Source organism: Gossypium hirsutum, chromosome D10, assembly GCF_007990345.1.
Source record: "Gossypium hirsutum isolate 1008001.06 chromosome D10, Gossypium_hirsutum_v2.1, whole genome shotgun sequence".
Classification (NCBI taxonomy): Eukaryota; Viridiplantae; Streptophyta; class Magnoliopsida; order Malvales; family Malvaceae; genus Gossypium; species Gossypium hirsutum.
This window is the reverse complement of record NC_053446.1, coordinates 67670142-67695644: the sequence shown is the minus strand read 5'-3', so window position 1 is coordinate 67695644 and position 25503 is coordinate 67670142. Positions and strand designations below refer to the sequence as shown.

At 32.7% G+C, this 25503-nt stretch overlaps 3 protein-coding genes and 1 long non-coding RNA gene across 4 annotated transcripts; 2 read left to right on the top strand and 2 right to left on the bottom strand.

Moving 5' to 3' along the window:
• Window positions 1–492: 492 nt before the first annotated feature.
• On the top strand, window positions 493–10963 carry LOC107931822 (clathrin heavy chain 1). The gene is made up of 30 exons (XM_016863777.2): window positions 493–806; window positions 1053–1257; window positions 1958–2046; window positions 2189–2267; window positions 2415–2542; window positions 2977–3075; window positions 3166–3274; window positions 3648–3727; window positions 3815–4042; window positions 4129–4194; window positions 4514–4630; window positions 4726–4923; window positions 5061–5177; window positions 5348–5407; window positions 5678–5764; window positions 5859–5942; window positions 6048–6182; window positions 6284–6346; window positions 6436–6540; window positions 6613–6725; window positions 6822–7074; window positions 7172–7308; window positions 7390–7668; window positions 7759–8761; window positions 8870–9355; window positions 9448–9618; window positions 9692–9877; window positions 10074–10196; window positions 10304–10414; window positions 10502–10963. Exons 1-30 carry the CDS (start codon window positions 762–764, stop codon window positions 10652–10654), a joined length of 5109 nt encoding a protein of 1702 aa, XP_016719266.2. The 5' UTR covers window positions 493–761; the 3' UTR covers window positions 10655–10963.
• Window positions 10964–15018: 4055 nt separating this feature from the next.
• Window positions 15019–16907, top strand: LOC107931741 (transcription factor bHLH51). The gene is made up of 2 exons (XM_016863674.2): window positions 15019–15458; window positions 16322–16907. The coding sequence occupies exons 1-2, from the start codon at window positions 15180–15182 to the stop codon at window positions 16757–16759; spliced, it is 717 nt and encodes a 238-aa protein (XP_016719163.1). The 5' UTR covers window positions 15019–15179; the 3' UTR covers window positions 16760–16907.
• Window positions 16908–19106: 2199 nt separating this feature from the next.
• Window positions 19107–19590, bottom strand: LOC107931744 (uncharacterized). The gene is made up of 2 exons (XR_001693296.2): window positions 19465–19590; window positions 19107–19373 (listed from the first exon to the last, which is right to left on the bottom strand). It is a non-coding gene; the product is annotated as an uncharacterized lncRNA (long non-coding RNA).
• A 3199-nt stretch (window positions 19591–22789) lies between these two features.
• Window positions 22790–23661, bottom strand: LOC107931742 (RING-H2 finger protein ATL66). Its single transcript, XM_016863675.2, has one exon. It carries the CDS (start codon window positions 23496–23498, stop codon window positions 23031–23033), a length of 468 nt encoding a protein of 155 aa, XP_016719164.1. The 5' UTR covers window positions 23499–23661; the 3' UTR covers window positions 22790–23030.
• Between the last annotated feature and the right edge of the window lie 1842 nt (window positions 23662–25503).

The window sequence follows — 25503 nt, the reverse complement described above, 5'->3', positions numbered from 1 at the left end:
TTATTAATGAAAGAATTTTACTTTAATAAAAACTTTTTCGATACAATATTAGAGGTAATAAATTTGGTAACACAATTTAAATCCGTGCTAAACAGGCCTTTGACAATAATTTTAAATACTGCTTCATTTAAGTCAAGACTCCAGTTGTTCAGCTATCGATTTTTGTCATACTTTTCGATTTTTATCAGTTTCGAGTAATTTTCAACTCAATCGGTTTAACTCCGTTTGTTTGGGTCAACATAACGATCGGTTCTCAATCCAATTAGTCAGGGCGACCAATCTAGTCATGTTCCAAAAACATGTCACATCATCGAATCTTTGACGTGATCTAATTTTATGTATCAAAATAGATTTAGTTGTCAAATTCAAGTTTCAAAATAAAAAAAAAAGTGTATGTGCTAAAATAGATCTAATTACCAAATTTAAGATAAAAATATATTTTCCCTAAATATTGGTGGTGTAATATAATTTTATTAATAATTTATTTTAACTAAGAAAATAAGATTAGTATATAATATATTTTTATCGAGTCTCTTATATTTGATCTCTCTCTTTTTCCTCATTTCTTCAACAAAATTCAATCTCCAAGATTTTTCAACTGTTCTATTTTGAAATCTCTGGTTCAGATCTCTTAGTATAGTTTCTTTATATTTTCTTTTTCCTCTTTTTCTTTCTCAGTGGCAAGTTTTCAAAAAAGATTCAATCTCAGCCGTAAGATCTGCTCTTGATTCGTCAACCTTCATCTCTCGATCCGAGCCACCATGGCGGCCGCTAACGCTCCAATCGCCATGAAAGAGGTCTTAACTGTAAGTCTTCTCGTTTCACTCACTCTTCGTTTCGATTCGATGGATTCTTTTTTCAGCAAATTAATCTGAATTATATAGCGAATATTAGGTTTTTATTCATTAAGCTTGATCGAATACTTCCTTGAATCTCGTTAGGTTGAATATTTGTAGAATCTGCTTAGATCTGCGCGGAACTTTGTGTTTTATGTATTTGAAAGATAGTGAGAATTTCGAGTGATCTGAAAAGATGTCATTTTTTTTTTGCAGTTGCCAAGCATTGGCATTAGTCCTCAATTCATCACGTTCACGAATGTAACTATGGAATCTGAGAAGTATATTTGTGTGAGGGAAACGGCACCACAAAACAGTGTTGTCATCATAGACATGAACATGCCGATGCAGCCGCTGAGACGGCCTATTACGGCGGACTCTGCTCTTATGAATCCAAATTCTAGAATCCTCGCCTTGAAAGGTTGATTTTTGTTACTATCAGCAGTTAGTTACTATTATTGGATCACGTGAATGTTTTCTTTTAATAGATTGTGTTATGGATTCGAAGGATGCAAATCTGATATGTGCATTCTCTTTGGTCTTGTTGGACTTTTTCCTTATGTTGTTCGTTTGGTCTTTGGCTGATTGAGAATCTAGTTATGTAAGAGAGTTTTTTTAATGGAAACTTGTTTGAAATTTCACTTAATACTTGTGGTTGTTGGTTTGCTACTTTCTTTTTGCTTTCTGATATGAACAAATGAATGTCCTGCCAGTTAACTGTAAGGATCCTGCTTACAGATTCATAGGGTTTGTGAACTATAGTGTTTCTTAGTTGTTAAAACTTTTCTACTCTACTGTTTTATGGATAAGTTGCTCGGGTTTCTTCCATTGCACTACATTTTTGTTTAATTTTCCTGGATAAGCTCGTTAGCAACTTATCACTTGGTGGTGCTTAGTGCATTTAAGTTTCTTCCTACTGCAGAATTTGCTTTGATTCTGTCCAATGAGATACGGAAACTCCGCTTGAATTGCCAGTCATGAGGTGCTTGGCATGCTTGTAAAGATAGTATTTTTAACGGAGAAAAATTCAATATCTTTTATTGCTATTATTATATTTGTATCCTTTGATATTGTTATTTACCTATGCTTTATGCTCATTTGCTTTGGCATTGCTTTTATAGCTCAACTACCAGGAACGACTCAAGATCACTTGCAAATATTTAACATAGAGCTGAAAGCAAAAATCAAATCACATCAGATGCCTGAACAGGTGAAACTTATCTGCTGTTTTATTATTATTATTTCTTGCAATGCTTCCATTTTCTGTCCATAGTATATTCATTGTTTTTCAGTGATTGTTAATAGTGTACTTGATTGCTGAGCTTAGCAAACTGGCCTTGGTTCATGTTCAGGTTGTATTTTGGAAATGGATTAGCCCAAAACTGCTTGGCTTGGTCACACAGACCTCTGTGTATCATTGGTCGATTGAAGGTTAGATGTTATTCTGGTGTCTTTTCTAGTATCATAGACAGCTGTACTTTCTTCAGTTCTGAGAATTCATCTTTTTTGAATGTTCGCTTATCTATTGTATAAAATTTCTTTGATTTTATGTTCCTCCTTGCATCTTACCCCTGGCAGGTGAATCTGAGCCGGTTAAGATGTTTGAGAGAACAGCTAATTTAGCAAACAATCAGATAATAAACTATAAATGGGACCCTTCAGAGAAGTGGTTGGTTTTGATTGGAATTGCCCCTGGTGCACCTGAGGTATGTTTGCCCTATTAGTGCTTTCTAAAGGTGATTATTTTTGCATTGAAGAGGAGGTTGTTGCTTCATTTGTATTAACGTTTTGGAATTTGAAAACTGTGACATTTGAAGTAACATATTCAAAATATTTTGCTAAGCTAAATGAGCCTAAAATGTTCTTCATGCTGCTTTGGTTGCTATGTTTCCTATGGTTGAAACCGCTGAAGTGAACTCTGTGAATTAATTTATTGATTTATCTTGTCTCTTGTGGTGTCATTTGGGCTTGCATCCCTTGCACCCCTTTTTAGTTCTCTCTTTTCCCCATTCTGTCTCTCTATTGTTGGAAATGTTGTTCCTTGCATAGTCGTTACTATGAACAAATTCTTTCTTTTGAAAACCACCTCTGCTGCCACTATAAAATTCTGATTTTACCCTACGTGTCTTGTTTCATTTAGAGGCCACAATTGGTCAAGGGGAACATGCAACTTTTCTCTGTGGATCAGCAGCGTAGCCAAGCTCTTGAAGCACATGCTGCTTCATTTGCACAATTTAAGGTAAGGGTATTTCTTATACTTTATTCACTACATGTTATAGATGCTGATCTAACAAGTAGCTTATCATATATGCTTGGTTCTGCTGAGCAGGTCCCAGGAAATGAGAATCCATCTATTCTTATTTCGTTTGCCACCAAGAGTTTTAATGCTGGCCAGATTACATCAAAGTTGCATGTAATTGAGCTGGGTGCCCAGCCAGGTCAGTTTCCTATTTCCTCATTATATATGAGGGGTTACTGAAGGTATTTTTTAAATGAATGCAAAAGAAATAAAAAGGTTTTCCATAAACTTTTCACATGATAAAAAAATTCAAAGAACAATCAGAAAGTACTTTGAGTTCTGGCAAGTTAAGTTGGTTGGGACACTACTTTGCAGTATATGTTAGGTTTTAGCTCAGAAACCTTAAATTTGTATTTATTTCAAGCTCTAATCACAACCAAGACTACTCCAACTTACTTTTAAGGGTTTTGTGTTTAATCATGAATGAACCATTCTTGAATAACTATAATATTTTGTTGTGTGTCCTTCACTCAATTATATATCCTATTTTCTAACAGAATATATATTTGCAGGTAAGTCATCGTTTTCTAAGAAACAGGCAGATCTATTCTTCCCGCCAGATTTTCAAGATGATTTTCCTGTTGCCATGCAGGTATCTTTAGATTCAGATTTGGTTTACATTATTTGCAAATTGTTTATTTTTGTGCCACTAATGAAACAATTTTCTGTTAATTGGCAGATATCCCACAAATATGCTTTGATTTATGTTATCACCAAACTTGGGCTGCTGTTTGTTTATGATCTGGAGACAGCGACTGCTGTTTACAGAAATAGAATCAGTCCAGATCCAATATTTTTAACCTCCGAAGCTTCAGCAGTTGGAGGGTTTTATGCCATCAACAGGCGAGGTCAGGTGTTGCTGGCTACTGTAAATGAAGCAACAATAGTGCCATTTGTTAGTGGTCAAGTATGTTTTTGTACCTTTTCTTTTCTGTTTTCTGGTAAACTAGACATACTAGCTTGATGATTCTTTTGGGTTGTTTGCTGTTTCAGTTGAACAACTTGGAGCTTGCTGTCAATCTTGCTAAAAGAGGAAACCTCCCTGGTGCAGAGAACTTGGTAAGTGAATTGTTTTGTATATTTTCTGGTCTGTTGTTTGTGAATGTTTGCATTATCAATTTTTAGTTGCTAGATAATAATATCCAAGGGAATAATATTTTTTTAACTTGTGGGGGGGATACTTTTGTGGTAACTTCCTTCATGGATGTGGGGTTTCTTCAATCTCACTGATATGCTGAGATTGAAAACATGCTGGCTTTTGTATCTTGATTTACTTTAGTGGCCTATTTTCTGATTGTCTTCTTATTGCATGATTAGAGTTAGTGATGCTGCACCTTTGTTAACAGTAATGTTGACTCTGTGATCTTGGATTTCTCAGGTTGTCCAACGTTTTCAAGAGTTGTTTGCTCAAACTAAGTATAAAGAAGCTGCTGAGCTTGCTGCAGAGTCTCCACAAGGGATCCTTCGCACTCCTGATACGGTTGCCAAGTTTCAGGTTTCGTTTTGCTTTCTTTATCATTTAGATACTTGTTATTGTGTACTGTTCTGTTGATTTTATCTAAAGCAGAATCCATTACTTGATTTCTGCAGAGTGTTCCTGTGCAAGCTGGGCAGACTGCACCACTGTTGCAGTACTTTAGTATCCTTCTAACATGGGGGAAGCTCAATGCATTTGAGTCATTGGAACTATCTCGGCTTGTGGTAAACCAAAACAAGAAGAACCTTCTGGAGAATTGGTTGGCTGAAGATAAATTGGAATGCAGTGAAGAATTGGGTGACCTTGTGAAGGTTTGATTTTTTACCCACTGGAATAGTAGTCTATCAGTAATTTATTCAGTTTTATCTGAATTTAAACTTCAAGAAAATTGGAAATGATTTGACACTTTTTTTGCCTTATTCTAATTACAGCTTTGTTTTTGTTGTAGACTGTGGATAATGATCTTGCACTGAAAATATATATTAAAGCAAGGGCAACTCCAAAAGTTGTTGCTGCTTTTGCTGAACGTAGGGAGTTTGACAAGATCTTGATTTACTCAAAGCAGGTGATTACCACAATATTTTTTGGCATTTTCTGGAGTGATGATATCTGATCTCCTTTTTCACAGCATAATTTTTTTTGTGGGTGGGGTGGGGTCAAGTATTTCTCCTGCTTGTTCTTTATATTTCAGTTATTGTATGCGTCAAATATTCATGACTGAATTGTTTTCCTCAGGTTGGGTACACTCCTGACTACTTGTTCCTTTTGCAAACAATTCTCCGTACAGATCCACAGGTTCGTTTCTGTTTTCTCTACTTTTTATTGTTTGAGGTGTTGAAGCATGTCAAATCATATGAGCAATTGATATGTGCTAAATCTCCTTATCAAAGTCTATTAAGTCAACTTTTATGATTGTTCTGTTTTCTGAGTAGAAAAACATTTTTATTGTTTGCCTACCGAAAGATGTTAGTATTATGGACCTTTTGACTGGATTGAATGTGTGTAATTTTCATTTACTAAAAATCTTTTTGGCGGTGGATGAGTTATCACTTGTTTTACTTGCAGGGAGCTGTTAATTTTGCATTGATGATGTCTCAAATGGAGGGAGGCTGTCCAGTTGATTACAACACCATTACTGATCTTTTCCTTCAGGTCTGTTGCTTATAGAATTGTTTGTGAAAATTAAAATCTTTTCCTGAGTAACACATGATATTTGTTTTCTTTGGATTTCTTTCTTTATTTTCAGAGGAACTTGATAAGGGAAGCTACTGCATTTCTATTGGATGTTTTGAAACCAAATCTACCAGAGCATGCTTTTCTCCAAACAAAGGTTATTTCTTTGAATGCTGCTTGTTAAGCTAGTCTAATTTTGTTTTATATTTTCCTTCTTTCTTGAAATAATGTACTTAGTTTAATAACAATCTTTTCTCTACAGGTCTTGGAAATCAATCTAGTAACTTTTCCAAATGTTGCTGATGCCATTTTAGCAAATGGAATGTTCAGTCACTATGATCGTCCCCGAATTGCTCAGCTTTGTGAGAAAGCTGGTCTGTATGTTCGAGCTCTGCAGGTATCTTGTTAAAACTAGTACTTGTTGCATTATGTCTGATTTTCTACACTGCTTTAACAGTATATTGATGTCATTGATTAAATGTAATGCCTTTTCTGCAGCATTACTCTGAGTTGCCAGATATTAAACGTGTCATTGTGAATACACATGCTATTGAGCCACAGGTACAATGATGTCCACTATCTTTATCTCTTGATAAACTTAGAGACTATAGAAGCTTGTGACATGTTTTTAACCAGACTTCTGTTTACAGTCACTTGTTGAGTTTTTTGGTACTCTTTCACGTGAATGGGCTTTGGAGTGCATGAAGGACCTCCTACTGGTTAATCTTAGAGGCAACCTTCAAATAATTGTGCAGGTAAGGGATGTTGTCTGATTGTACTCTAATTCTTTTAGAGATTGCCAAAGGCTAAGTTCTGTGTCTGTGCAGGTTGCGAAAGAGTATTGTGAACAGTTGGGTGTTGATTCTTGCATAAAAATTTTTGAGCAGTTTAAGTCGTATGAAGGATTGTACTTTTTCCTGGGCTCATATTTGAGCTCAAGGTAAGTTATTTAGCAAATTTGGTTTCCTTCGCTTGATTGCTTAGAGCATAGTCATTTCTAAGCTTACTAAGATGTTTATTTCCGATTATGGGACAGTGAGGACCCTGATATACACTTTAAGTACATTGAGGCAGCTGCTAAAACTGGACAAATAAAGGAGGTTGAGCGCGTGACCAGGGAATCGAACTTTTATGATGCCGAAAAGACAAAGAACTTCTTGATGGAGGCCAAACTTCCGGATGCTAGGCCATTGATTAATGTTTGTGATCGATTTGGGTTTGTTCCGGATCTCACTCACTACCTCTACACAAATAATATGCTCCGTTACATTGAAGGTTATGTTCAGAAGGTTTGTGATATTTCTACCTATTTATCTATTTACTGGCATACTATATGACTTCAATTTGAGCTCAAGTAATTGAGAACTTGTTTGCTTCTTTTGATAGGTGAACCCAGGGAATGCTCCTTTGGTAGTGGGCCAGTTGCTAGATGATGAATGTCCTGAAGACTTTATAAAGGGTCTCATTCTCTCTGTCCGTTCTTTGCTTCCTGTTGAGCCTCTTGTGGAGGAATGTGAGAAGAGGTGAATTTTTTTCTGCATTTCTTGTCCTTGTTGCCACCTGTATTACTCTGTGATTCTAATTTTTCGGCATGTGATTTCCAGAAATCGACTTCGTTTACTAACACAGTTCTTGGAGCATCTTGTGAGTGAGGGAAGCCAAGATGTGCATGTCCACAATGCTCTGGGTAAAATAATCATTGACAGCAATAACAATCCAGAGCACTTCCTCACTACCAACCCTTACTATGATTCTCGGGTTGTTGGTAAGTACTGTGAGAAGCGTGATCCCACCCTGGCTGTTGTAGCATACCGAAGAGGACAATGTGACGATGAACTTATAAACGTCACAAATAAGAACTCCTTGTTTAAATTGCAGGCTAGGTATGTAATTATTTAGTTTATTTCTGATAGGTTGATAATGCATCCTATGTTTTTAAAGTGGCTTAATTGTCCATCACCCTTTGATCACAGGTATGTTGTTGAAAGGATGGATGGTGATCTTTGGGAGAAGGTTCTAAATCCCGAAAATGAATATAGAAGGCAGCTGATAGATCAGGTTGTATCGACTGCTTTGCCAGAGAGCAAGAGTCCCGAACAAGTCTCTGCAGCTGTTAAAGCTTTTATGACAGCTGACCTGCCCCATGAACTTATTGAGCTTCTTGAGAAGATTGTACTCCAAAACTCTGCATTCAGTGGGAACTTCAATCTACAGAATCTTCTTATTTTGACGGCTATTAAGGCAGATCCATCTAGGGTTATGGATTATATCACTAGGTTGGATAATTTTGACGGACCTGCTGTTGGAGAAGTGGCCGTTGAAGCCCAACTGTATGAAGAAGCTTTTGCGATCTTCAAAAAGTTCAACTTAAACGTGCAGGCCGTCAATGTTTTATTGGACAATATTAGAAGCATTGATCGGGCTGTGGAATTCGCATTCCGAGTTGAAGAAGATGCTGTTTGGAGTCAGGTTGCAAAGGCACAACTGAGGGAGGGGCTGGTGAGCGATGCCATTGAATCTTTTATTCGCGCCGATGATGCTACCCAGTTCCTTGATGTTATCCGAGCTTCCGAGGATGCTGATGTCTACCCTGATTTGGTGAGGTATCTTCTGATGGTTAGGCAGAAGGTCAAAGAGCCCAAGGTGGATGGTGAACTTATTTATGCCTATGCAAAGATTGATAGACTCGGCGAAATTGAAGAATTCATTCTCATACCAAATGTTGCTAATCTTCAAAATGTTGGTGACCGCTTGTTCGATGAAGCCCTATACGAAGCTGCAAAAATAATATTTGCGTTTATATCTAACTGGGCCAAATTGGCTGTTACACTGGTAAGACTTAAACAATTCCAAGGTGCTGTTGATGCAGCACGAAAAGCAAACAGTGCAAAGACATGGAAGGAGGTTTGCTTTGCTTGTGTTGATGCAGAAGAATTCCGATTGGCACAGATATGTGGTCTTAACATCATCATACAGGTGAGTTTACTTTCATATGAATCACAAATTTTTGGAACAAGAAAGTATGTAATACGTGTGTATGACTGTCCACGATGATTTTGACCGTTGTGTTTGTTGACTTTTTAGGTGGACGACTTGGAAGAAGTTAGCGAATACTATCAGAACAGAGGATGCTTCAATGAGTTGATCTCTCTTATGGAGAGTGGTTTAGGACTGGAACGTGCACATATGGGGATCTTTACTGAACTGGGAGTTTTGTATGCCAGATACCGACCCGAGAAGCTTATGGAGCACATTAAATTGTTCTCTACTCGTCTCAACATTCCCAAGCTGATAAGAGCTTGTGATGAACAGCAGCACTGGAAGGAACTTACCTATTTATACATTCAATACGACGAGTTTGACAATGCTGCAACTACCGTGATGAACCACTCTCCCGAATCATGGGATCATATGCAGTTCAAAGACATTATAGTCAAAGTTGCTAGTGTTGAGCTATATTACAAGGCTGTCCACTTCTACTTGCAAGAGCACCCTGATCTCATAAATGATATGTTGAACGTGCTTGCACTTCGTGTGGACCACACTCGTGTTGTTGATATCATGAGAAAGGTTTGAATTTGGATGAAAATGATCTAATTTTGATATAAGACTATTGACTTGCTTAAGCATTTTTTTAATGCATTTTGGGTTGGTTATTTCAGGCAGGTCATCTGCGACTTGTGAAGCCTTACATGGTTGCTGTTCAGAGCAACAACGTGTCAGCAGTAAATGAGGCGTTGAATGAGATTTATGTAGAGGAAGAAGATTACGATAGATTGAGAGAATCTATCGACTTGCATGATAACTTTGATCAGATTGGTCTTGCACAAAAGGTGAAGTATTGTTAGTTGTGTTTTTGTTTGCTGTTAGGTCGGTTTCTGATTTGTTTCCAAATTGCTTGAGCAGATCGAGAAACATGAGCTGCTGGAGATGAGGCGAGTTGCTGCATACATTTACAAGAAGGCTGGCAGATGGAAGCAGTCCATTGCATTGTCAAAGAAAGACAACCATTACAAAGATGCAATGGAAACAGCGTCACAGTCTGGTGAACGTGAACTTGCCGAGGAGTTACTTGTTTACTTTATTGAACAGGTACCCAAACTCATCCCTAAGTATTGTGTTAGACATTCTTGTTCAACCGGTAGACCTATTATGTTAGTTTGGTCTGTTCTGCTTGTTAACCGTGCCGGATTACATGGAAAATGAAGTTTATCTTCTTCTATCGTCACGGTATTGTTGCTTCTTGTTTGAATTGGATATAATTTCATCGTCGATGTTCATTTTACAGGGCAAGAAGGAATGCTTTGCATCATGCCTCTTTGTTTGTTATGACTTACTTCGAGCAGATGTTGTTCTCGAGCTAGCCTGGATTCACAATATGATCGACTTCGCATTCCCATATCTGTTGCAGGTGATTGCTTTGATTCACACTTCTCATTTTATGCCCATTTGGTTTCAATTGTTTCTTATTTTGGACACATTGTGTTGGAACCTTATTTGAGTCCTGTATTTCTCCAGTTTATCCGCGAATATACCGGCAAAGTCGATGAACTTATCAAGGATAAAATCGAGGCTCAAAAGGAAGTAAAAGCCAAAGAGCAAGAAGAGAAGGAAGTGATTGCACAACAGGTAAAATTATACCGAGAAAAATTGAAGCGACAACTTTACCAGTTTACCCTTCCTTGGATTATAATAAATGGCCTTTGTTCATTGCAGAACATGTATGCTCAGTTGCTACCTCTAGCCTTACCTGCACCACCAATGCCTGGAATGGGAGGAGGTTTTGCTCCACCACCACCACCCATGGGAGGAATGGGAATGCCGCCTTCGATGCCACCTTTTGGTATGCCACCAATGGGCAGCTATTAAGCCTTAAGAGCATGGTTTGTTTTTTATTGAAGGTTATTTTTAGGAGAAAAAACCGTAGTTCTTATCAATTTGGAATAATGTGCTATTTTAGTGTTTTTTTTTGGAGGGATGTGATAATGATTTTGTAGTTTGCCCTCATTATTTTTCTCCTTTTTGGTGGTAGCAAAAGAGGCATTTTTTGGCTGCTAATATACTAGAGACTAGAGAAAGGGTAGTCTAAGGGTTTCATGAATATTTGTATTTTTATTATTTCCTTTCCATTTCCGAATTGATCTGAGTATATATATGAAATGATACACTTCCATGTCATTTTTTTCCCTTGCAAATTGCTTTGATATGAGTAAAAGTACTATTTCTATTCTAAAAAAAAATGCAAATTAGTCCATATATGTATTATCTATTAAAAATATGTATCTATATGCTAGAAGCTTAGAATGAAGTACATGTGGCATATCTATTAGTTTTTAACAGTAAAAATTATTTTTAATAGAAATGATTAATTTGCTCTTTAATTTAATTAATTTACTTATTTTTAAATGTAATCTGTTTTTAATACAACGGTTTCCTTAGTACTTCTATCGAATTTGAATTGAGTCTGGATGATTTCAACAACATACATGGTTGTCTAAAATCAACTAAATTTAAAATATATATTTGAAATTTATTTATATTTGTAAATATCAAATTCAAATATACTTAGATTTGATCCTATTTAATTTTCTAATATATACTAAACAGTTATATTTTTATTAATGATTTAAATATATGTTTAACAGATAGATATCATGGCATTATATACATTATGCTACCATATTATAAAATAATAAAACGGAAGTTATTATTTCAAATGAATCTAAGTTTAAATTTTTTAAGTTTATTATTTTTACCACTGTTTAGCAGCTGAGAGGGCGGCTTCCGTGCATTAAATTGCTGGACGAAACACTTTGCGGCTAAGTCCATTTTGGAGCATGAACTTATGTCTTCGCATATTTTCATCGTGCTCCTTGCCGACGTCCATTGGGGGGAGAAGTAGACCAGTCAACTAAACAGTAGAGTTTTTAGACTTCTAAATAAGGACATGATTTATAAATATTCTATGGGTGTATAATAAATTATTAAAAAATAAATAATTTAGAAATAGAGGTCTATTTTTCAATATTGTTTGTAGATTAAAAAAAATACTCCGCCACTTAAAATTAAGCAAGAAATGTAATTAGATTATTTGATAAATAATAATTTTAAAGATAAAATGTTTATAGGATGCTAAGAGAATAAAAATAATTGAGAAAATTCCATAAGTGATGAGTATTGAGTAGTTCTTTATTTACTTGTTGTTTTCAACCCTTTTTCATTGAAGTATTCTGTCAATTTTTTTTTCTTTTTTTAGTTTGGATTATCAAAATGCTTAAATTAAATCACTGAAAATATTGATTTTTAGCTAATTTGGTTTTTTTTCAATGGTTTATTAAACAAGGCTTGAGTGTCCTAGATTGGTTTTGGATTGGATCATTTTGTCATCGAGTTAGTTTTTGATTTGAGTCATTTGGATTTCTCAATCAAGGTTGAATTTGATTCGGTAATTATTGAGACGAACTTGAGCTTGAATTGCTTGAGCTATCAGTTGAAGTGAATTTTAGCACTATAATACTCTATTTGAATGACCGCCAAACTTAATTGAGCTTTTCATTTAAATATATGTTTTTATATTATCAAAATATAATTTTTACTCTTATTATAAAGAGCTTAAGTATGAACGAGCTTAAGTTTGGATATGAATTAGCTTAATTGAGCTTAAGTACAAAAATAAATAGATAAGTTTTGATTGAGCTCGAGCTCAAAAATTGATGTTCGATTGAGTTCAAGCCAAATATTAAGCACTAAATTAGAATCGAGCTCAACCTTGCTAGTATTTTGGTACTATGCTCGATTACAACTCCGGTCATCTTCTAATTGGGTTATCTAGGTTTGATTCATTTTCATGTTTGAGTTGGTAAATTCGATTGTTGACATTTTATGATCAAGTTGGATTGGGTCAAATTTATACATGGATTAATTAAGTACAATTTCTATCTAAGTTTGAATGAGAATGAATTTAAGTGAAAAGAAGAAGAAATCAATGGCACCACCCCATCCAAATATCAAGAGGTAACCCTGTCAATGAGGCAGGCTAAATTAGTTTTGAGTCAAGTCATTATGAACCGAATCATTTTAGATTTGGGTCAATTCTAAGATCTAAGTACTTAGATTTCCTATTTAAAAATTTCAATTTCAAACAATTTCTACTCATTTTGAGTTTGAATATTTTTTTTATTTAAGTCAAATCTAATTATGAAACTAGATTGCATTTAGATTCGAGTGACTCAATGTTTAGTTTGCACAAATAATTTGAGGTAAAACAAGAAAGGAGAAAAAGAAATCATTGGCACCACACAAACCCAAATGTCATGAGATTTCATATCAATCTAATGAGTTTACAATTTGAATGGTGAATGAAGAGGTCCCTACATTGTGGCTAAATTGGTGATGGTAATTTAAGCCCACTTTGTTTGCTTATATGCACTCTATGATTGGATAGAGAATCAAGTGAGAGAGGACAAACAAAGCCACCAAAATTATATTTTTTTTCCTCCTTGAAAAATAATAAAACTTTGATAAATAATGTAGGAGGAGAAAAAAAAAACTTAGGAAAATACAAAAAAATAAGGGTTTTTTTTTCATTAAAAAGAAAATTTTATAATAAAATTTCCGACCCAACCTTATCTAGAGACACTTCAATTACGTTTGAAATAAGAATTAATAATTCAAAAATCTAACAAATTTATCTCACAATATTAGCTAAAAATACTACATTATAGACTACAAATAATGCATAGACATAAATATTGGCCAATCTAAGAAAGCTGAAGAGAGGCATTTCACTTCAATGTGGGGTTCAATGACATCTTTTTCATTCTTTTGAAAAAAAAAAGAAAAAGATAAAATAGTTCATAGATAAGCATCAACTAAAAGAAAGAAAGTAAAACATGATAGGATTTGGGATTCTCAAATTTGATTTAATTATAAAAAAAAGATAATAATTCAAATATGTTTACGATAAACTCAAAATGGTTCGTGCAAGTGATAGAATTTGATATGATTTAAATTTAAAAAGATTTGATTTGACAAAACTTAAAATGATTTGAACCCGAAATTAATGTGGAGTGAAATAATTGAATACATGTCAATGAATTCATGGTTGAAAGCAGCTCAGAACAATAATTTTTTTGTATAATGACTTATTTAGTCCTCCAATTTTATAAAAAGAGTCATTTTAGTCTATAATTTAAATTTTCACATTTTTTAGTCTTTAAACTTGCGCTTTTTGTCAAATCACCTCAAATTGGATGAAAAAGTTAATGTCTTTTTAACTTTGCTGGCATGGCATACACATGGATTGCCATATAGATGACATGTCAGCATTTAATTAATTTTTTGAAATTTAAAAAATCATTAAAATTATTAAAAGGTATAAAAAATATAAAAGATTTTTAATTTTTTAATATTTAAAAAAATTAATTAAATGCTGACATATTATCCACATGATAATCCCCGTGTATGCCACATCAGCAAATTTAACAAACATTAATTTTTCCATCCATTTTTGAGTGATTTGAAAAAAAATATAAGTTTAAAAACTGAAAAAGACAAAATTAAATGAGGGGTTAAAATGATTTTTTCATAAAATTGGAGGGCTAAAAAAAAATCACTCTCATTTTTTTCCACATGTATTTTCCGCACAATTCTCTTTGTTGTCCATTTTTTTTTTTTGACACTCATTGTATTGAATGCCTTTGCCAAAGCTGTAATACTCCATCAGGCATCAATACGTAAAAAAAAGTAAACTCCAAACCTTTGTTGGATGAGTGGAAAAACATTGGATACTTTTTAAGTAAGATCTCTGGTTCTAATTTTGTAGTCTTTATATTTGGTGATTTTTTTGATATTTTTTTAAAAAAAATTTGATCTCTAAACTTGGATTCTGTTAAGGTATGATGACATAATATTCTTTCAAGAGTTCGATGTTTCATAAGCTAGATTTCTAGCTTGTTGATAAAAAAACAGGGTAAGCAGCACTAGTAGTCACACAACTATTAGTAAAATATTTTTGGGTGGTTATTTTGTATCTTTCCATAATTAGATAACTAAAAGAAATTTATTAATAATTGAGTAACACCGATATAATTTATCCCACTCCCCAAAAAAAGCAAAACATATTTACATATTTAACTATTCGACCCAGACTTTACTCTTAATTTAATGTGAACTAAAAAAAGAGAAAGAAAAAGGTTAAATCCAAATTGATATCCTTATTGAAATGACAACCGAATAATGGGCAACACATTATTTTCATTTGACCAATCAAAAGTTCAAAAATATCACACCAATCACCACACATTATTAGCTCAACCAACAGTCTTTCTCATCTCCATAAGAAGGCCAAGATGAGCATTTTGGTATTGTTGGTTTCTTATATTATTAGCTGAAAATGGAGAATTGTTACCCTTTTAGCTTGCTTGAACCTCCAAAATGTGATGGTTGCAATGCTGCTGCTATAAGCAATGAGCCTCCTTTCATAGTTCCATGGCCAATGGAACCTCTTTTCTCAGCTTCTAGCTCTGTTCGTTGCCACGGGTTTACTTCGCCAGAGATACCTGATAAAGCTACGGTGGCTTCCAAGAGCCATAGTGAAGCCGAGAAGCGTCGGAGGGATCGGATTAACTCGCAGCTTACAGCTTTGAGGAAATTGATTCCCAAGTCTAACAAGGTGTGTAGTTTGCTCCAAAGTTGCCTTCTTTTACATTGTCAATGATATTCGGATCAATTCTTTATTGGTGGTTAAATTTTGAGTTTGGTCCCTTCATTATGCTCAATTTTTTAATTTAGTCCCTATATTTAATTTGACATAATTTTATCCTCTATTTTTATAATACTGCTAGTTACTAAATAATCCTTGATTAATTTTTTTTTAAAAAGAATCCTTACTTATCATGTTAACATGGACTCTTTTTTGTGTGTTGGAACGGCTTTTTTATTTAATCTTTGAACTTGACAATTTTTTCCAGCTTGATTTTTGAAATTTTTTTGGTCCACGCTAGATCTGGAATTTGATAACTTTTCTCAATGTAGTCCTTGAACTTGGATCTCATTAAGGTATGATGACATGGTGCTCTAAAATTGTGCCACATTATCACCTGATTTTTTTAAAAAAGTTTTTTAAATTTTTTTGGTATTTTTAGATTATATATATTAAAATTTCTAGATATTGTTATGGCAAAACCCCAAAGTGCCACGTCATATTACCTTAATGTAATCTAAGTTCAGAGACCAACATGGGAAAAGTTCTAAAGTTCTTGGACTAGCTTGAACAAAAAAAATATAGGGATCAAATTGAAAGATATTACTAAATTTAAGGACTAAATATTTTTTATCACTTTTTTTATTAAAAAAAATCCATGTCAACATTTGACTAGAAAATTTGAAAGTCTTAATTAATTGGACTAACCAATTAACCAATGAAATTATAAAAGTAAAGTGTGGTCAAACTATGTGAAATTAAAGTATTAAGGATTAAATACAAGATTTATGTATAGTAGGACCAAAACCATAATTTGACCCTTTATTGTTCAGATGGACAAGGCAGCCTTATTAGGAAGTGCAATAGAGCAAGTCAAGGATCTAAAACGAAAAGCAACAGAAATCGGCAAAGCTTTTGCTATACCGTCCGAAACCGATGAAGTATCTGTCGATTACAATGTTCCCGAAGACAAGACATTCATCAAGGTTTCGATTTGTTGCGATGATCGGCCGGAAGTGTTTTCGGAACTCATCCGAGTCCTCAAAGGGCTAAGGCTTAGCATTGTGGAAGCTGAAATTTCAAGTGTTGGTGGAAGAACCAAAAGCAATTTGATCCTTTGCAATGAGAGTGATAATAGAGAAGGTGTTTCAAGCAATCTAAAACAATCTTTGAATGTAGTTGTGACCAAGATTAATGCTTTATCATCGGATGAATCGAAATCGAATTATCGGATAAGGAGTAAGAGACAAAGGTTGTTCTTGTCTTCTTAGTTTACTCCGTCATAAACAAGGTGAATATTAAATACATTGTCAGTGTAGGTGTTTTTGTCCGTGAGCAAAAACAGATCGCTTTGTATTTAGTAAAATAAAAAATAATGGAGGGCTTACAAATAAATAATAACTTTATTCAAACCCAAAATCTGAAAATCTAAAACCCCAAACTTGAAAAAAAAATCCAAAACCCAATATATATACACCATCAATGCAAATTCTTATTGGTTTCTTGCTCAATTATGACTTGATTTCGAAAACAAAACTTGATCTGAATTAAATAAATTATTTAAAGATAAAAATGTCACCAACTCGAAACCATCCAACCCAAACCCAAAACCGCCTAGAAACAAAACAATTCAAGCTTGAATGACATGAGTACAAAATGATCCAATCAAAAAAACCAGACCTCAAACCAAGAACTAAACCCTAAAATTTACCCCATTCAAATTGACTCAAACCAAAATCAATTCAAGTCATCCACATTCAATTACTCCAGTTTTGCTTTTTTGATTGATTGATGCTTTGCCTTTGTATTTTCCTTAGTTTATATAAATTAGTCGTGACGTGAAGCAATCAAAAATTGACTGATAAATTCATTTCATATTTTAAATTTTTACATAGACTTTGATACACTCAAAAAACTTAGATATGCATTATTTGTACCATAATTATCAAAAATATTTATCCATTATCAACTACTAAGCCCATCAAACTATGTAATTATTTCTCCACCATATTTGCTGGAAGTATTCACAGACCGAGTCTATGTAAGATATTAATTTCATGCCTAATCTAAAAAATTGATTAAAGGTGAGTTTAGATGGGCAGTGCGCTTACCTGCAGTTAATGTAAAAATAACAGTGGCGGTGAGATTAGATACTGTAACGATACTGTAACGTGAGACAACAAGTAAACTAAACGCACTGCACCGCACCCAATCGTCCATCCAAACTCACCCTAAGTCTTTTTACCCAAACTAAACCGAATTTTAAAAAAGTAAACCCCAACCTAACCCTCTCCACACATATTTAATTTCTAAATTTAAGAATATTTTTTTAAATATATAATATATTAAATGCACTTAATATCACTAAAATAAAAAAATGTAAACATATTAAAAATATATATAAATTAAAAAACATAACATAAATATAATAAATATTTTATTATATTAAATATAATTTATAAATTTTAAATTGAGTTATTTAGTTTAGTAAGTTATTAATTTAAGCTTTAGATAATGAATTTAATGATTTAATATAAATATAAATATATTTATATATAATTATTATAATTATTTTTTATAACATAAAATATTAAAGCTAGACCGAACCAAGCTCAAGTAAAATAAATTATTGCACCTTAAGTTTTACCCGATCCCATTTTTCAATTCTCCTATTTTTTTTAAAATAGAAGCTCAAGCATAGACAATTAACCCAGCAAGTCTAACTTTTACCCATTCAAGGTTATAAATAGGCTATCATCTTCGCTGGGTTTATTGCTCCAATAATTTCAAGCAATTTTCATGTTCAAACTTCAAACTCGAATATTCATGCTTAACATTGTTGAATACAAATCAATCTCCAAATTAACCCGAACCTAAAACAACAAAGAATCTGAAACGATCTTGCAATGACACATCCTAAAAACCCTAATCACCTAACCTAAATAATCCTATACTCAAAAAACTCAAGACACAATATGGATCAAGCAATCCAAAACCCAAAATGTTCGACCCGACCAAAACGACACGACACTTAGTGCAACAGTCCAATTCCATCGTTCTACACATTTCACATCCTAAAAATACTTGGCCAATTATTGCACAAAGATTGCAATACACTTGAGCATTGAACAATATGCATTGATAAAAAATTTCTAAACCTTTCAATGATCCGAACATGGAAACACAACCCTATCAATCTAAACACAAATCAAATTTAATCAATCCTACCAAAATTTCGATCCAACTCTATCTGGTCACGAGGAATTCACAACTTGAATCTACGCAAACTCAAACTCGAAATGGACCCAAACCACTCCTAACCCAAGACCCAACTCTATTTGACAACAAAGAACTCACAAATTGAACTCGACCCAAACCTAAAACAAAGAACCCTAAATGACCAAAACCTATAATGACCCAACGGAGAAAACCGTAATAGTCTAACCCTAAATAAGCCCTAAACTAGAAAACCCAGAACTCTAATACAAACCAAACCGACCAAAAACCCGAAATGTCCCGAATCAGAAAACCACCCGACCCTAAGTGAAACCCATCCAGTTCAACAGTTCTATACATTTCAATATCCTAAAATATTTTGTGCTAATTATTCCACAAAGATAGCAAGAAACAATCTCATTTTCCAATTCAAATCATTTCAATCCTTAAAAACTCAAATAACATTTATCAAGTAGATGAAAATGGTTCAACAAAAATACAAGAACAAAAACCCTAAGCCATGAAAATGAAAACAACAGCTTTAAATCCTTCAAAAAAAAGTACCCATCAAATAACTATCCATGAAGAACAACAAAGACTGTATCACTTAGATCTTTGCCTCATCTTTCTCCTCTTCCTCTTCAACCTTCTCATACGCTTCTTCTTCCACTGAAATGAAACAAAAATAATAAACCCATATCAATATCTAAATTAAAAAGTTAAAATAAAATAAAACAATGGTGATGGTTTCTTTTTGCACCTTAGCTCTCATGGTTAACCTTTGGTTTGTTGTTGTCCAATGGGGTCTGCGGCGAAATGAAGGAAAAGTTGGCGTTTAGGTTTATATATAGAAGCGTAAAACCCTAAAGCCAAAAGGCCTTCAACCAGTTCGAAAGGCCTTAGTAATGTTATTATATATATATTGGGTGAAGCTAACTTAGGCCCATTTTGGCCCAATTTCATTTATTTTTATTTTTTCAAAAAAGTATAATAATAAATTTACTCTTTAATGTTTATATTTTTTTTTATCAATTTAGCTCTTATTCTCTCTTTTTTTAAAATTAAATTTAGTCATCGACCTTTCAAAAAGAGACGGATTTTTATGAACTTCTAAAAAATGAGTCGAATTGATTTTTTTTAACAAAAATATTAACTAAAACATTAAATTTTTAAACATGATAGCCCTCAAGGCAATCCGCATGTACTTCATTTTTTTTATGACTCATTTATAATTTTTAGGTAAAAAGAACTCTCCAAATCTTATCAATTTCGAATTTGCGCAGAAGTCCCTCTCAAAATTGAATGAGTTTAATCCATTTTAATTTTGAAAGCGAGCAATCAAGGACGATTAATCATGATGCTAGTGTCTTTCATCAACTGTATATAATTTTGATTGATATAATAACAAATTTAGTCTCAACATTTACACATTTATAAAAACATTGCAGGAAAAAAATGTTAAATCATGACCAAGTTGATAGAATTTGTAAATTATAATAGCTAAATTTGTAATTATTCCAAACAAAATTTTAAAGGGACTAGAGAGATGTTTTTACCTATTTTTTTATTTATTGAAAAATTTTACCTATTTAAATTATTTGTTGATATAACATATAAGACAAATAGTATCATGTTAACACAAAGTACGCATGGACTGCCACGTGGGTTGTCACGCCAGAATCGTAAAATAAGGTAATGTTTTAGTCAACATTTTTGTAAAAGTAAAGTAATTTAACTCTTTTTGAAATGTTAATAACCAAATCTTACTCAAAAAACAATAAGGGCTAAGACAATAAAAATATAAACATTGAAGACTAAATTGATCATTCTTCCAAAAATGAATTATGACATTCTTTTAATTTTTGATAGTATATTAGGTTTTATTTATTTAAAGGTTAATTTCATGTAAAGCCTTATGTGGCCTAAATTTTAAATTAGTTACTTCCATCAATCTAACACGAGTGTTAAATTAAAGTTCGGTAACGTGAGAATATTTAAAATGCATAGATCAAATTTAAACACATATATACCTATTGTATTAACAAATTAAATTTAATAAAAGAGAAAACAATTTAGATTTGACGTGTTAAAAAAATTTGTGTCGTTAAAATTTAGGATTATTTTTTAAGGCATAATGATTTATTTGACTCTACAACTTTATCAAATAAAATCATTTTAGCCTTACATTTAATTCTTTTGTCTTTTTAGCCTTTAAACTTGTGTTTTTTTTTGTGTGTGCTAAATCACCTCGAAATGAATCGGAAAGTTGATGTTTCTTAACTTTGATGACGTTGTATACACGTGGATTGCCATGTGAATCGCACGTTAGTATTTAATTAATTTTTTTAAAAATTTAAAGATTCAACAAATATATAAAAACTAATTTTAAAAATAAAAAAACCATTAAAATTATATGACAATCCACATTTATGCTATGTCGACAAAGTTAAAACATTAACTTTTCCACCCATTTTGATTTGACTTAACAAGAAATGCAAGTTCAAATGTTTAAAACTTGATTTACATTTTTTGTATATATTGCACATTTGATCCAAGCTAACATTCAATCTTAAAGCTAATGGCTAGGGATGGCAGAACAAACATAAATAATATAATATTAATATTTTGAGGACTCAATTAGAGCATTTCGAGATTAGGTTAAAATTTGAACCATAATTTGAAAACGACTACTATAATTATTTAAAAAGAAAGAAATAATATAAGAATCAAATTCTTAATTTTACTCGGGGAGTTAAAACATGGAATAGGATACCAACCCTTGCGCGCTCTCTCTCTCTCTCTCTCTCTCTATACGTCTATTTTTTATTAATGCTTGGTGGGTTGGACAATAAGAAATTCAATATCTTTTAAGCGAAGTATCATATTCGAGTTTTTATGGAGATAGAAAATAGCTATAGGAGATCTTTGCTTAGAGTTCAATATGACTATTAAATAATAATGATGCCAATTTAGATTGTAAATTTCGAATATCTAATCTACTTTTTGTGAATTTGGATAAAATTTGTAGTTGATATTCATTGTAGATTAGAATGGATGCATATAGATGCTTCAAAAATTTATTATCTGAAATTCATATTATTTATTCGAATATTCATATAAAAAATATTGTGTTGTCATTTATCATGCCTAGTAGATACTTGAAAGTCTCGGACAAAAAAAGTCTTCTTTTTTGAATCAAAAAGATTTTTTCCACGTGTATTAAAAAGTATAGCTTAATGTGTTTTATTTGTTCTCTTTGGGGTTCAAGGATTGCTTAATGGTTAAGTGTTAAAGTATTATAGATGTATGTGTGTGTAGTAAAGTGATAGTGATTTATGTAGTATGGTAGTCTTTTTCATAATATAATATATATTTGATTTGATTTGTGTGATTAAAGGCAAAGCTTTGACCACTTTATTAAAACAAAGATTAAAAAAGTTGAATTTTTTAAAGATTGCCAAATCATAATTCCACCACACTCCTACTTCAAGTAGTCTCCCTATTTTGTTGGGTACTTCATGAACTAATTTTTGATGAGACATTTCGATTGAAAATGGAAAAACACAAGAGATTATAATATTAAATTTAGTCCTTAATTTTTAGAGAAAGTTAAAAAATTGATCATCAATATTTTAATAAGAGTTAGTACAGATCGAAAAACTCGATACTTGAGTACAAAGTAATTCAATTAGCATTACAATAAATTATCAATAATTGACTACCTTATCAGAAAGAACCTTAGCATAAAACGTCCTAGGATCGAAAAACTAGTCACTAGGCATATTAAGATCCCAACACGACCATTCATGTAGGCAATGAGCATGCATCAAAGAATCCAATTAGTAGGTATAAATGCCTCACTTGTGTGCTTAAATTTTTGCTTATTTTCTATCTACATTCTTTTTTTACTTAAAAATTGGATAGTGTACCGATTGAGTTTTAGTTCGATTAGTATTGACGTTATTATCAATATATGAGACATGAGTTTAAGTATATTAAAACGTATATATTCTCGTATTTGAGCCTTTTACTTCTTCAAATAACATTTTCAAGCCCAATCCATTAAAGAAAATGGCATTCAAATGGTAAAGAAGGATTTAAGAGGAAAATAACCCATGAATTTCATTTCTTCACTCAACAAATCAACATATTTGTTTATTTCTTAAAAAAAAACAAATAATTCATTGAGTAAATTCATCGAGCACTTGGCAATCCTTTTTCAAAGCACTCATTTACAAAATATAATTTAAACAAAAAAAATATTCTTGAAATATTAAAAATATTTTTTTTTGTTAATTTTGCTTGTTGTTGCTGTCGTCGTCCTTGTTATTGAATTACAATTTGAAGCTGCTCTGAGTCTACTCGGACTGAACTTCTACAAAGCGGACAACTCGACTCAGCACTGAGCCACCTATCAACACACTGTGGATGATACGTATGTTTACAAACCGGCAAAACCTTAACCTTCTCACCATCTTCGAACACACCGAGACAGATACAACACTCACTCCCAAGCGCTTCACCCACCGTGAACATAGTTACCGGCAAAGCATTAATGGCAGCAACGTCTAGACCACGATTCGGTGGCGGAGGCGGCGCGTGAGAAGTTGGAGACGACGCTTCTCGATAGAAACTACATACCCATCGGGTGAAAAAGAAGATAAGGACGGAAATAAGGATGATGATGAGGAAGAGGACAGTGAAGAAGAGGGTTCGGCCACGGATTTGGAAGCCATGGTCACCGAGCTCGGCGTAGTTCCAGTGGAAAAGATGGTTGTTTTGAGATGAAGCCATTGAATTGAATTTTTGAAAGTGGGGAATTGAAAGAGAAGGTTTTCTGAAGGTGTTTTTATAGGAGTAGGGAGACTAAAGTTGAAGCATGTTTGGTAGTTAATATAGGACAGTTGGGGGGAGTTGTGGGGGGATTTTTGTCTGAAACTTTGTTTTTATACTTTCTTACTTGTAGGTTTTTTGCAGTTTACTTGTAAAGAAGACCACTACTTGGAAAAAAACAAAAAATTGTGGAATAAAATAAAGTTTTGCCTTCTTTTTTTTGATAAACTATCAAAGTAGTTATTTTTGTTCACATTTTAGTCACTATATTTAAAATGTTACGTTTTAGTCATCATCACGTTGTAACATTTTAGTCACTGAAACATTAATTACCGTTAACGGTATAACGTTAAACTGATGTGACTTATTAAAACATCATTTCAAACAAAATTTTTGGTTAATCTACACAATCAGTCTCATATTTTTTTCTTTTATGTTCTTAACTTTTTTTTCTATTCTCTTTTGCTTCTCCTTTTGTTTTTCTCTCTCATTTGTTTCTTTTAACGTAGTTTTTCTATGTTTTCTGTTTCTCAAAATTAGTCCTTATGCTTAAAAAAATAATTTAATTTTTTTGAGTGAGGCGAGTTTGTGGACTAGTTTTAACTAATTGAAAACATAGAAAAAACTACGTTAAAAGAAATGAAGAATGGAGGAAAACAGAGGGAGAAACAGAATATAATGAAAACTAAAGAAAAAAAAGGAAAGTTAAAATAACATAAAAGAAAAAAAATTGCTTAAAATGAAAAAAAAAGAGATAAGAACCAATTGTAGAATTTAACCTAAAATTTTCATTTGAAATGATGAGTTAATGTGCCATGATACCATACCGTTACACCGTTAACAACAATTAACGGCTCAGTGACTAAAATGTTACAACACGATAACGTAAGTGACTAAAACATAACATTTCAAACATAAGTGACTAAAATGTAACCTGAGGCAAACAAAAGTGACTATTTTAATAGCTTACCCTTCTTTTTGGGTAATATAATTTTTCACTACTGATTGATTAAAAAACTGCTTGGAATTAAAAAAAAAAGCGATCACCAAGCGTGTTGAACTAGTTTAATACTTTTAATTTTTTAGACTTTTATAAATTTTTATTTATTGTTGGTCTAATGATCAAACTGATCGAACTAGTTGTATCAGTAACTGATGGTTTAACCTGTTCAACCACAAATTGTATCATATCATCACTTGAAAATCTATATAAAATTTTTTGGATTAACTCACAAATTGGTACCTAAACTATACCATCTTCCCCATCTTGGTACTTAAACTACTTTTTTTTTCTCAAGTTGGTACCTCTTAGTCAAACCCGTAAATTTATTTTTTTAAATAAAGGCTTAACCCATAATTGGTACCTAAACTATGCATTTTCTTCCATTTTGGTACCTAAATATCTTTTTGATCTCAAATGGTATCTAAACTATTTTTATATTACCTATTTTATACAAAAAATTTATATCCGTTAAAAAAATTTCAGCCGATAATAATCCGTCATTTCATATAAACTTTTAAAAAATATTTCTCTTACATTATTTTTCTTTAATTTTTTTTTACTATTCCCTTTTTTTTCTTACTTTCTTCTTCTTTTATAATGGATGAAAATATCAATATTACTCGAAATTCGCCCTCTTGAGGTTGAGATAATGACATTTAATTATGTTTTCGAACTTCACCTCCTACTTGCACAACTTGACGAGTTCGAAAAAGTTATTTCGTCGATTAAAACCAATATTTTTAGAACCAAACAGGCCAATCCAGTTGGAGTGTGAATTGGTTGACTATTGGTCATAAGATTGAGGTTGAACTGATTGACATGCAAACCAATACAAACCAATTGAACCAAGCTAAAAAATAATTGAACTGATTTTCTCTATTATTTTTAATAATTTATTGATCAAATTAACAGGATGAATTGATCAAACCAAGAATTGATGGCCTGACCAGTTTGACAATTGAT

Bases quoted from the DNA above. Each gene is read 5' to 3' on its own strand.
- LOC107931822 (XM_016863777.2), top strand. From the start codon at position 762: ATGGCGGCCGCTAACGCTCCAATCGCCATGAAAGAGGTCTTAACT. The intron at 2,268-2,414 runs GTTAGATGTTAT...TACCCCTGGCAG, and splicing joins GTATCATTGGTCGATTGAAG to GTGAATCTGAGCCGGTTAAG. The intron at 5,408-5,677 runs GTTCGTTTCTGT...TTTTACTTGCAG, and splicing joins TTCTCCGTACAGATCCACAG to GGAGCTGTTAATTTTGCATT.
- LOC107931741 (XM_016863674.2), top strand. From the start codon at position 15,180: ATGGAGAATTGTTACCCTTTTAGCTTGCTTGAACCTCCAAAATGTGAT. The intron at 15,459-16,321 runs GTGTGTAGTTTG...TTTATTGTTCAG, and splicing joins TGATTCCCAAGTCTAACAAG to ATGGACAAGGCAGCCTTATT.
- LOC107931742 (XM_016863675.2), bottom strand. From the start codon at position 23,498: ATGGCTTCATCTCAAAACAACCATCTTTTCCACTGGAACTACGCCGAG.